The 12,320-nt window shown below is 34.3% G+C and overlaps 1 protein-coding gene across 1 annotated transcript in view; it reads left to right on the plus strand.

Moving 5' to 3' along the window:
• Positions 1-231: 231 nt before the first annotated feature.
• Positions 232-12,320, plus strand: part of MLIP (muscular LMNA-interacting protein) — a 67,130-nt gene continuing 55,041 nt past the window's right edge. Inside the window, exon 1 of the mRNA XM_008567292.1 lies at positions 232-372. Coding sequence (XP_008565514.1) covers positions 232-372 — 141 coding nt within the window. The remainder of the gene's footprint in view (positions 373-12,320) is intronic.

Genomic DNA, 12,320 nt, shown 5'->3' on the forward strand with positions numbered 1-12,320 from the left:
AGGGTTCGGATCCCATGTGGAGACCGGTTCCCACTCACTGGCTGAGCGTGGTGCGGGCACGACACTGAGGATTGCGATCCCGTTACCGGTCAGTAAAAAAGACAAAAAGGAAAAAAAAATAAATTTAAGAAATTGAAAATTTTTTTGTGAGAACATTTGAATAACTTAACAATATACATATTTATTTATTATAATGATGTTTATTCCCTTATTTTTTTAAAAATATCTTTCATGATCACGAAGACTAAGCCTGGAGTAATTCGCCCAGTGCCAGTAAGATCGAAAATATTACTGAAAAAAGAAGAGGAAGTCTATGAACCCAACCCTTTCAGTAAATACCTGGAAGATAGCAGCAATCTCTTTTTTGAGCAGGTGAGTATACACATGAGAAAATATTTGCTATTTTGATAAATGATTATATAAAATATAGATGCCTCTATGAATACACTGTGTGCAACAAACTATTCATTTGATTGGATTATCCTTGTAATAAACAAAGATCATTTTTACATGATAAATGGAAATTCTTATATAATTCCAGGAGTCATCCTGGAATCATATAATCATATGATATTTTCCAGAGTTGTATCATCCTGAAAATATCATTTTGAAGCATTTTCATGTTTTGTTTCTGAAAATTTTCTACCTAGTTGCTAGTGTTGTTTTGGTAACAAAGACATTACTCTCTATAAAGACATCACGAAATCATTCATTGGATGGATCATATAGGTGTTATATCCTTTTATTTCTAAAATCATACTTCCTTTTGAAGAGATGCAATGTTTTACATTTATATTTTAGTTAAGAGTTAACAGAAGTCCTACTATACGGATTCATATTAACATAGTAGAGATGATGCAGTCCCCTGAATTGAGCAGTACTAATTACAGGACAGGGGTTCAAGTCATTTTATGGCTTTGCTGTTTATTTTGTTTATGTGTGAAAAATGTATACTGTTTTTTCCTTATGTATCCAATATATCAGAGAAGGTATAATGGAAAGTTATCAATGATGCTTTGTAAGATATTTGTGGAAAATATGAAAATACACATTTGTGCAATATAAAACTTTGTAAATAATATCAAAGAGAAACATGACATCTTTATTTGTCTTATTATAATACAACAAATAGGCACAGGCTGTATATTTTATATCTTAAACATTATTAAATGAACCAGTAATGTAAGACATACAGAAACCTTCCTGGATACTGTCAGGACATGTAAGATCATCACATTTTGTAATCTACAATGATTTTCTAAATCTTTACATTCTGCTTACCTATTAGATTTTGCCTTTATATCATGCCTTTGCTGCCATGACTCAATGTAGGTTGTTGCAAGTAGCCACACAGCTTCCTGGATGCTTTGCTGCTTAGAAATTTCTTCCACCAAATACTCTGTGTCAGCACCTTTAAGTTTCATGTTCCATAAAATTTTGGGCATGAACAGAATTCAGCCAGGTTCATTGCCAGTTCATAGCAAGGGGGACCTTTATCCTGGTTTCCAATAAGTCCTTTCTCATTTACATCTGTGATCTTCTCAGAATGGCCTTTACTGTCCATATTTCTGTCAGCATTGTGCTCCCCACCACTTAGCCAGTCTCTAAGAAGTTCCAAATCTTCCCTGGTTGTCTTGTCTTTTAAACTCCCACCTACAGCTAGGCTTTTTCTAGCCTGCTCCTTCAAATTCTTCCAGCCTTTATTCAACACCCAGTTCCAAAGCTGCTTCCACATTTTCAAGTATTTGTTGTAATAACACCCCACTCCTGTATTATTCCATTTCTGTTGCTTATAATAAAATACTTTAACTGGGTAATAAAATACTTGAACTGGGTAATTTATAAAGAAAATGAAATTTATGGCTTGTAGTTTCAGAGACTAGGAAGTCTAAAGTCCAGGGAACACATCTGGTGAAGGCTTTCTTTGGTGGTGACTTCAGTTACAGAAGGGTATCACATTATGAAAATGGTATAGCAGAGAGAGAAAGAGAGACTAACCTCCTTATTCACTCTCTTTTTAAAGCACTCCGAATCATGCCCCTGACCAACATTATTAATCCATTCAGGGCAGCATGGTTCTACAATCTAATCACTTCTCCACGGACCCACTGTTCAGTCATCACAATAGGATTTCCCACCCTCTCAGCGCTGTCAACACTGTCACAGTGGGGGTCAAGTTTCCAATACCTGGTACTTTGGGGGACACAATTTAAGCTTCAATGAATTTGAGGGGGGAAGGGCATTCAATGCACAGTGGGAATGTAAAGTGATATGCTCCTTTTAAATTTTAGTTTGAAAATGACACCTAACAGCATTCTTGAAAATATAAATTATGCTTATGGTTATGAAACAGAAGAACTGTCTTAACTGCCACATATTAGCTCTCTGACTCTGAGCAAGTTGTTTAACCTCTTTAGGCTTAAGTTTCTTAATGAGTAAAATGAGGCCTTCCGATCAGGTACTTTTTGAGAATCCTTTCAACTCTAAAATTTGAATTACTTAAAATCTATGATTAGTCCTCACTGGGTCTAAAATCCCTATATGGCCTTGAAAAAGTTCATTATAAATACTTTCTCATGATTAACCATAGTTTTTATTTATAAAATGGAGATGAAAATATTTTCTATTTATTCATATATGCTTTGTGAGACTGCTATAATTTTGATAAGTTTGAAGTTTTTAAAAGGCACTAATATCATTGAAAATGGTAATTAAAGGCAATTATTTTATTTATGGGATAAAATACAGTCCTCAATTTAAATTAAATAGAGAAACCTTATTAATATATAGGGTTGTCGCCACAAATTCTACACATAAAGAAATGGAAATTTTTGTTATGAAAGCATACTCCCATCATCAACAAAAGTACTTATGATACATCTATTTCTTGAATGATACTAATATTTTAGGGTCTTACTACGAACTTTTAGACATTATAGGACCATCATAAAAAGTTTATGAAAATAATCTAGTGCTTATATAAAAAACAAACTGCTAACAGTTAAAATAAATTTCACGTATTATTCACGTAATCTATATTCTTCAAAATAATTTTATTATTTTATATGCATATAATTTTATAATGTGCATTTCACTTAAAGATTCACTTGCTTTGATTTCCTGTAAAATATCGAGTTGATCTGCCTATAATCTATCACCATTTACTGTCTTCTGAAATGATAAATTCCATTTTCAAGTGCAGGAAATTCTTGTTATTAAAATAAATTGCCATTGTTTTTCATTGCTTTTTCTGACTACAAAGTAAATTTAATGCTCTGTTTATGTTACAACATAAATGTATTTATTTTCAGATAATTTGTTGAAAATTTGACCTCTTTTGCAAATGTTAAAGTGCCACAGGTGTAATCTTATTTATATTTTACTTCAACTATTTTATTGCTGTTTGTATCCGCAATTGAATATGGGGCATAGAAAGTAATAGGGACTGCAGAATTTCAGAACTGAAAGAAGTCTAGCACGCTACTTTCAGTGAATTCCAAATGTCCCCTGGTCTTATTCATTAACCTTGAATGACAGGGAAAAATATGATAGAACCTTGAAGCCACTGCACACCTGGGAAACTGCATATACTATTAACTGGTCTCTTTATATTGAGTTCTAACTACTGTCTCATTGTGTCCAGATTCTACAGTGGAGACAGCTAACAAAGAGAGCTCACAAGTGTAGATGCTTAGATCTACTTAAAAAATAAATTGAGTAATAACAATTTATAATTTCAGCCTTGCTACTTCATCAGAACTTCAATAGAAGAGAGCATACTCAAATTCAGTTCTAGTCACTATTGTGTTTTCTTACACTGCTGCCACGGAATAAATTGAATGGTTCCAAACTCAGTTGATCTCACCCACCCATGTAATGGAAAATTCTTTAGCCAGACAGTTGGCCAAATTGAAGCAGCTTACATTCACTAATCTGCCTTGTACTGGGGACGGTTCCACATGACAGGAGATGTTGGATGGGATTGTTAAGTCAATAAATTTTCCCCAGCAGCTTCACTGCTATAAAATATGATTTTAAAACTCTGCTACAAAATGTCAGACACTAAAGATAATTAGACTAGACAGAAATGTATTTACTGTAGCTCAAAAAGGTACAGATAGGCAGCCTTTTGAACTGACCACAACCCGAAAATTTGCCTGGAAATAGCCTCTGAGTACCAAAAGCAAAGTTTGAAACCAAATATATAATCAAGTAATTGAGACTTATTAATCAACAACTTTTACATCAAAATGGCAAAGGCCAGGAAGCATCATTCTATATTAGAAGAATTTTTTAAAAACAAAAACTTTTCAAAATGAAGCTTATGCTTTTCTGAAATTACCTTCAAATCTATTATTGTATAAATTTGTTGTCCTTTTGAGTTATTTCAAACTATCCTCACACCCATCCGAAATCTATGGATTTAATACTATAATGATTTGCTTTGAAGCATACTTCTATTGATAATTAAAGACAGAGTTGGAAAATAATTAGCAGAATTGATTGAACAAATGGGCATCCAGAAGAGATAGAGACTCAAATCAATTTGCTGATGAGAATGAAGATACTAAAGAGTCGAATCGTTTTTAGTTTATTCTGACTGCTTGTGAGTTCACAAAATATATTGATTGTTTTCTGATTATTTAATGTATCTAAATAGGTTAAGGTGATTTCCTTATTGAAGATTTTCAATTCAATATAAAAATCAATAGCTAACCTCAGTTATATAGTGTTATATAGAATATTCTCTTTCTTTGTAAATCTATTGAACTCATGAAATTAGATATGTCATTGCTTTCCTGAAGCCCTAGAGAAATGTATAAAAAAGGTTTTGGATAGAATTAAAGGGAGAATAGTGTTGTTTCATCTGATTTCCCTAGAAATATATATATTTTTATTTACGAGAAATAAGACATATATATGTATACCTTTTACATTTTATACCTTCTACATTTTACATGTATGCCTTTTACATTTTATTTTTCTCCTAATATGCTTCAATAGGAAAGAGAACATGTTTTTGTGTGAAAATGACCATTTAGAGAATTTCCTTCACATTACTTCACAGATAACATAAAGGATTAATTATAGGGAGTTTTCTTCATTGTAGCATTTTTATTCCTTCTTTTCTTCTGATTTTTCTTAGACATCTGATTTGCCTCCCACCCCTACCAAATTCTCTGTTTGCCATTCAACTTTGATGATTATGTGAGTGACTTTAATATTTCTATCTAATGAATCATTACTTTTATTCCAAGTGTGACCTTCAACTTCCCTTTCTTATGTCACCTACATATTAATATTACAGGGCAAATAACTTTGTCATATGTGAAACTGACAATACTGCCTTTTATTTTGAATTACTCTGTCTTTGTCACAAATTACCACTTTTTCAACATTTGTTTCTCGATCGAGATGACTCATTCTATTCTGTCATAAAATTATCTTTTATCATTGCTAACCTTTTATTAAGAAATATTTTTTGGATAAAATGTTTAAATGAACATTTTTAGGCCTGAACTGATTAAGTGACTTGCTGGATTATGTTAGGCAGAGAGAAACTAAAATTCCTTGTTGTGTTAACATTTATTTCGGAAGGTTTAAGACCAGAGATTTGGCTTTGCTCAGTTTTACCGTGTTGTTTCTACTTATTTAAGAAATGAAATCATGAGTTTTTCTCTATTTTTTCCTTCCTTCTTTCCTTCGTTTCTTCCTTCCTTCCCTTCTTCCTCTATATGTAAGAGGTAATAGACAATTTATCAAGAACAGGTTATGTACTATATGTAATAGAAAATTTACCATCAACACAATAAGATAGTTTGTTAGTTTGTATCTTTTTAAAAAGTTTTCTTCTAAGACAATATTTGCTTTTTTCTCCAGGATATAGTCAGATAGGCTCACTTCCTCATACTTAGGATTTCATCGCTCTCCCTCCCCCCACCCCCTTTTCTTTAAACATTTGCTTTCTCTTGACCTTGTGTATTGTGTATGCATCAAGGTTGGAAGATTGTAACTAAAGCACTGTTATTTTCTGTTGCAGCTGTCTACCCTGTTAAGGGTGATTTCTTTTCTGGCCCTCTTCATCTGCTTTTGGAAGGGTTAAGAATCTTACTTTAAAAAAAAAGCAACCACACCAAGAAGAAGTAATTGTCACTTCTATCATAATGATCTCTGAAGCTTGACAAATAGTTGGTGGATATGTAATATCTGACTCTCCCCAGTCCATTGGGAAACAATGACAATTTGAAAGATTTATGCAAATGTGGGGTTTTTTTTAATGTTTTGTTAACCTACGATATCTCTACACATCTTTATTCGAGAGGGATTGACCCAATATTGCCATATGTAGAACCTCTCATGTAAAGTATACTCCAGTTTTAAGATAAGACCTTATTAAAATAGAATTTAAAAATTCTGTATTGGTTTTATCTGAGAAGTACTAAACAAGAGAGCTTCAAAATGAGAAGACACCTATGTAAATATAATTTTAAGCAATATCCAAAATAAAGTGTTATTTAGGGACTAGAAAGTGAAAGAATTTTATTTGTTGGGAAGAAATAAGATACATTCCTATGTTTTACTTCATAGGAGTCTCTATCTGAAACCTTCTCCTTGAACACTGAGTCAAGGTCAGCCTGTGAATAGAACAGTAGATGGTAACAATCACATGTCTTTGGCATAGTTTCCTATTAAGATATTTTTGGTAAATCTTGTGCCCCTTTCCCTGGACACTGTCTACAACAATCCCTTTCCTCCCTCCCTGTATGGTTTCAATTTCACAACTGACTTAGAGTGAGTTGGGAGATAATTATTAATAAGCGGACTTAGGAAATGTAATCAAAATGAGGGGTTTGTGATTTCCTTTTCTTTACTGAACATGAGAAGTGGAATCTTTGACTCGTGAGAAGTAGAATAAAGGTAGAATGCATAGAGGAAGACGTAATAAAAATGGGAGGTATTTTTGCATATAAATGCTAAGGTTGATGTGTTTAATACACGTTTTATAATCTCCAAACATTGGAGAGATGGTTACATTTTTTAAAATGTGTGTGAGATTAGATAGACTTTGAATGATGACAAATATAAAGGTCATAGCAAGATGTGTAAGTTGGAAGTAGAGTTATACGAAGAGAGTTGGGAACCTTCTCTTCCTCTCTGTGATGCAAAATAAAACTCAATGTAGGTAATTTAGGCAGGGAAAACAACAAATCTAAATGATAAGAGCAACCAAAAGAATTCACAGGAGAAGCAGAGAACTATAGCTGGCAAATAAACTGATTTTTGAATTCCATTAAGAAAAATGAAAAGCAGCTGGAGAAGTCCAGCCTATGGAGAACAGAAATCAGGCTAGTAAAGCAGGTCCTTTAAAATAAGCATATGGAAAAATAAAACAGGATTAAAAAGGGTATTTTTCTGTTTTACAGACTTCATGGAAAAGAAGGTCTGTAGTAAATCTGTAAGTTCAAAGTTGATGATTCCTTAGGGATGGGAGAACTGGTAGGTTTTTGGAGTTTTTAAAAATAATGTTCTAATTTCCAAATATGGACATCCTAAGTGAAATTTAATCTACTGTAGCTCAGATATCCACATATCAATTTGCTTTATCGACCTTAGGATCTTTTATATTTTTTACCTTACTTTTCCTTGAAAATAAAAAAAACCTATAGTTGGTAAGAAAATAACCTTACCAGGAAGTGGCTTATCAGATATCTTTATCTAGTAAGGCTGGGAAGCTTAACATATTCTATCTGCTCAAATAAAAACGAGTATATATGATATATTTTACATTGGGTTAGTTTAGAAAAATAGAGGTATTTTTCTGTATCTTAGGCTTAGGTGTTCATGAATGGCATGCTGTTCAAAACTGGCTCATGGCAGGGAATTGTAGAATTAGCTTATTTTCCGCATTTTAGAAACCATGTTTAGACAAGATCTGATGATCTTATTCATTTCAATGTATAATAGAACCAAAGGGAAACTAGGGCAACTTATTTTTTCAGAAAGAACACTGAAGCGTGGGTTCCGGTCATGCCTGCATGGTTAACCAGGTCTATCCAGTGCATTTGTGAAATCTGAACCTTACTGGTGAAATGAGGGGATTGGATTAGGCAAGTGATTTTCAACCTGGGGGTAATTTTGCCTCAGACATTATTGGTTGTCATGACTGGGAAAGTGGAGTGCTATTGACATCTACTAGGTACAGGCAAGGGATGCTGCTAAACATCCTACAATACCCAGGACAGTTCCCCACAGCAAATAATTATCCAGCCCCAAATGACAATAATGCTGAATCTGAGAAACCCCGGGTTGGAATATCTCTTGGCTCCTTTCCAGCTTCAGTATCATTACTAACGAAGCTCAATACTTTATCCATGGAAGGGGCATTTCAGTCATTTCAGTTCAATAAATATTAATTAGGTGCCTTCTTTTTTTTTTTTTTTTTGGCTAAAAACTTTTCTCTATTTGATTTACACAACGGAAGCAAATCTCCATATATGGAATTTCCCACATTCCAAATATTGTCCCATATAGCATCTATTTATGATGGTAGACTTGTGTGATTAGGGACATACATTTTCATTGCTTCTGGATATATCAGCAAAGTTATGGTGGAGACCACCTTTCTAGATATTTCTGTCTTCTTATAGTTCTTCAATTATTATGTTTTAGGACATTTACCTAAAAGAGAAATTTTAAAAAGTCAGGCAATCTGTGTGATGACTCTTAAAATGCATGTTGTTGGATCAAGTTATTCCTGATACTGGACCTTACTATCTTCATTTACAAAGTTAGGGCTGGATATAAATTGCTATTGAAGGTGACTTCTCATCCTGAAATTTTGTGTTTATGAAGCCCTCCTCATATTTGATGATCAGATCATTTGAAAAAAGGGGGAGTATAGAAAATATTACTTAGATCATAAGTTTGGAGAAATGGAAAGTCTTAATCTACTGGTTAGGTCAAAATAATGACAAATAATATTCATCTCTAGAGTTTACTGTGACGTGTGTGTGAGTGCACGTGTGCTTTCCCCCCTGATTTGGATTTGTGCAATTTTGAGTAGAGAATATTTTTTTATTTTGACTTTTTTTTCTTTCCTTAAAAATCACTTTATATTTGTATTGAGAAATGATAGATATGATTTATTGCCACTATATTTATTTGAATATCTATAATTGTGTTTTGTTTTGCCTCAAACTAAAAACCTTGGGAGAAGAGATAACTTCCTTTCAAAAGTAAATGTGTGTGTGGGGCCGGCCCAGTGGCGCACTGCTACAGTGCGCCGCTTGGGAGTGCGGTGGCGCTCCTGCCAAGGGTTCGGATCCCACATACAGACCGGTTCCCGCTCACTGGCTGAGCGAGGTGTGGGAGCAACACCGAGGGTTGTGATTCCGTTGCCGGTCCTGGTCCGGTACGGGCGCGACACTGAGGGTTGCGATCTGTTGCCGGACACGAAAAAAGACAAAAAGGAAAAAAAAAAAAAAAGTAAATGTGTGTGTATGTGTATGCAAAAGACTATTAAATATCTACACAAATAAATTCAGTAGTCTTTTAAAGGATCCTAGTATTTGCTACTTAAGTTACTTTCTTCTCTTTTTACATTGACAAACTTGCCAACTATTTCTTTTGCAAATATCCTGAATAGGAAGCCTAAGTAGACAACCTAAAATTTAAATGAAGATTTTTTTTATAATGAAAGTGAAGATGTGCCATTACAAGTTCCTGTTTAGGGATTTACTGTTTCTGCATTCTTTAAGTGCAGAAGAAACCATACTTTAATTCATTTTTTTTTTTGTCTTTTTTCATGACTGGTAAGGGGATCGCAACCCTTGGTGTGGTGTCGCCCACACCACGCTCAGCCAGTGAGCGCACCAGCCATTCCTATATAGGATCCGAACCCGTGGCGGGAGCATCGCTGCGCTCCCAAGCGCCGCGAGTGCGCCACGGGCTCGGCCCTAATTCATTTTTTTTGTAATTACAAAAGACTCTGGGATGATTCTTGCAATAAACTTCGGGGATAATTTTTACTTTTTAAAAAAATCTTTCTGGGAGTGATGTGGGACTGTGTGATAGGCTCCATATAAGAAACATACTTTAGTTGCAGAACATAAACTCTTTCACTTAAATTCCTTGTTAAAGCAATAATGGATTCCAAAGAACAAGACTTCAGTATATTAAAAACTGTAAGATCACTAAAAAAAATACTCAATGAACATGAACAATCAAATGCTGCAATTAATGCACCTAGATATATAAATTTTTTGACATGAAGAAGTTTGTAATGCTGTAATATAAAACATATCTTGTATGTATGCAACCTGCTCAGAATTTCAAAAAAAGTAAAAGTAATTTCAAAAAAAGTAAAAGTAATTTCAAAAACAACTTAAGAGACCCACAAAGACCCACAAAGACCCATGGTGACCACAAATCTGAGGCACCAGCAGGAGACCAAGCAGGCACTGAGGCAGTCATGCCAAATTGGCAGCCCTGGCAGGATCCTAGCCAGACAACAACCAGTCAATAGAACCAGTAGACTGTGAAATCCCTGACCACAATGACTAAACACCAAAGGAAAGATACCAGAAATATGAAAAATCAAGAAAGTACACCACCAAAGGGTAATAACTCTCAAGCTCTAGATCCTATAGAACAAGAAGCCCTTGAAATGTCTGACAAGGAATTTCGAGTGATAATTCTAAGGAAACTGAATGAGATACAAGAAAACTCAGCTAGACAACATGATGAAATGAGGAAAAGTATACAGTACCTGAAAGAAGAAATGTAAAAGGAAATCAGTGCCCTGAAAAAGAATGTAGCAGAGTTTGCCAAGCTGAAGAATTCATTCATCAAAATAAAAAGCACAACAGAGAGTTTAACCAGCAGGCTTGCAGAAGCAGAAGAGAGAACTTCTGACCTTGAAGATGGGCTGTTTGAAAAAATACAGGCAGACAAAAAAAAAAAAAAAAAGAAAGAAAAAGAATTAAAAACATTGAAGAAAATCTAAGAGAGATATCATACAACCTTAAGCACTCAAATATCCAAGTCATGGGTATTCCAGAAGGGGAGGAAAACAGGAGATTGCATTGAAAACATATTCAACAAAATAGTGGCAGAAAACTTCCCAGGTATAGGAAAAGACACAGATCTTCAGATTCAGGAAGCTCAAAGATCTCCAAGTGCAGTCAACCCAAAAAGGTCTTCTCCAAGACATGTTATAGACAAATTGGAAAACTCAAAGACAGAGAATCTTAAAAGGTGCAAGAGAGAAGTGTCAAATTCCCTATAAGGGAGCCACAATCAGACTAACATCAGACTTTTCATCACAAAGCCTAAAAGCCAGAAAGGAATGGAATGATATATTCAAAATACTAAAAGAGAGAGATTGCCATCCAAGAATAATTTACCCAGCAAGGCTATCCTTCCAAAATGGAGGGCAAACAGTATATTTCTCAGACAAACAAAAACTGTGTGAGTTCACTACCACACGACCTCCCTTACAAGAAATTCTCACGGTAGTACTGGGTTTGGCACCTGAAAAATAACTACCACTGCCATAAAAATTCAAGAAAAATCAAAACCCACTAGTAAAATAAAAATGCCAACAATGAAGAGAAAAAAAAAAAAAAAAAACAGTTTATCTACAACCCAAGAAACCAACAAATACAGAAGACAGACAGTAAATCAGAAAGAAAGGAACAAAAGACACTTAAGACAGCCAAACAAAAATCAATAAAATGCTAGGAGTAAATCAATACTTTTCAATAGCAACTCATAATGTAAGATAATTGAAATCCCCATCAAAAGATACAGACTGACTACTTGGATTAAAAAGGAGGACCCAACTATATGCTGCCTTCGAGAGACCCACCTCACCTATAAAGACTCACATAGATTAAGAGTGAAAGGATGGAAAAAGATTTACCAGGCAAACAGAAATGAAAAACAAGCTGGAATAGCTATTCTTATATCCAATAAAATACACTTTAAACTAAAAACCATAAAAAGATATAATGAGGGCCACTACATAATGATAAAAGGATTCATCCATCAAGAAGTCATAACAATCATAAATACATAGGCACCCAATGTTGGAGCAGCCAGATTTATAAAGCAAACTCTATTAGACCTAAAGAAGGAAATAGACACTAATACCACAATAGCAGGGGACCTGAACACCCCACTATCAATATTGGACAGATCATCTAGGCAAAGTATCAGCAGCAGAGAAACACAAGATCTAAACAACACTCTAGACCAATTGGACTTGGCAGATATCTACAGAACATTCCATCCAACAACCTCAGAATATTCATTCTTCT

Source organism: Galeopterus variegatus, unplaced genomic scaffold, assembly GCF_000696425.1.
Source record: "Galeopterus variegatus unplaced genomic scaffold, G_variegatus-3.0.2 Scaffold308, whole genome shotgun sequence".
NCBI lineage: Eukaryota > Metazoa > Chordata > Mammalia > Dermoptera > Cynocephalidae > Galeopterus > Galeopterus variegatus.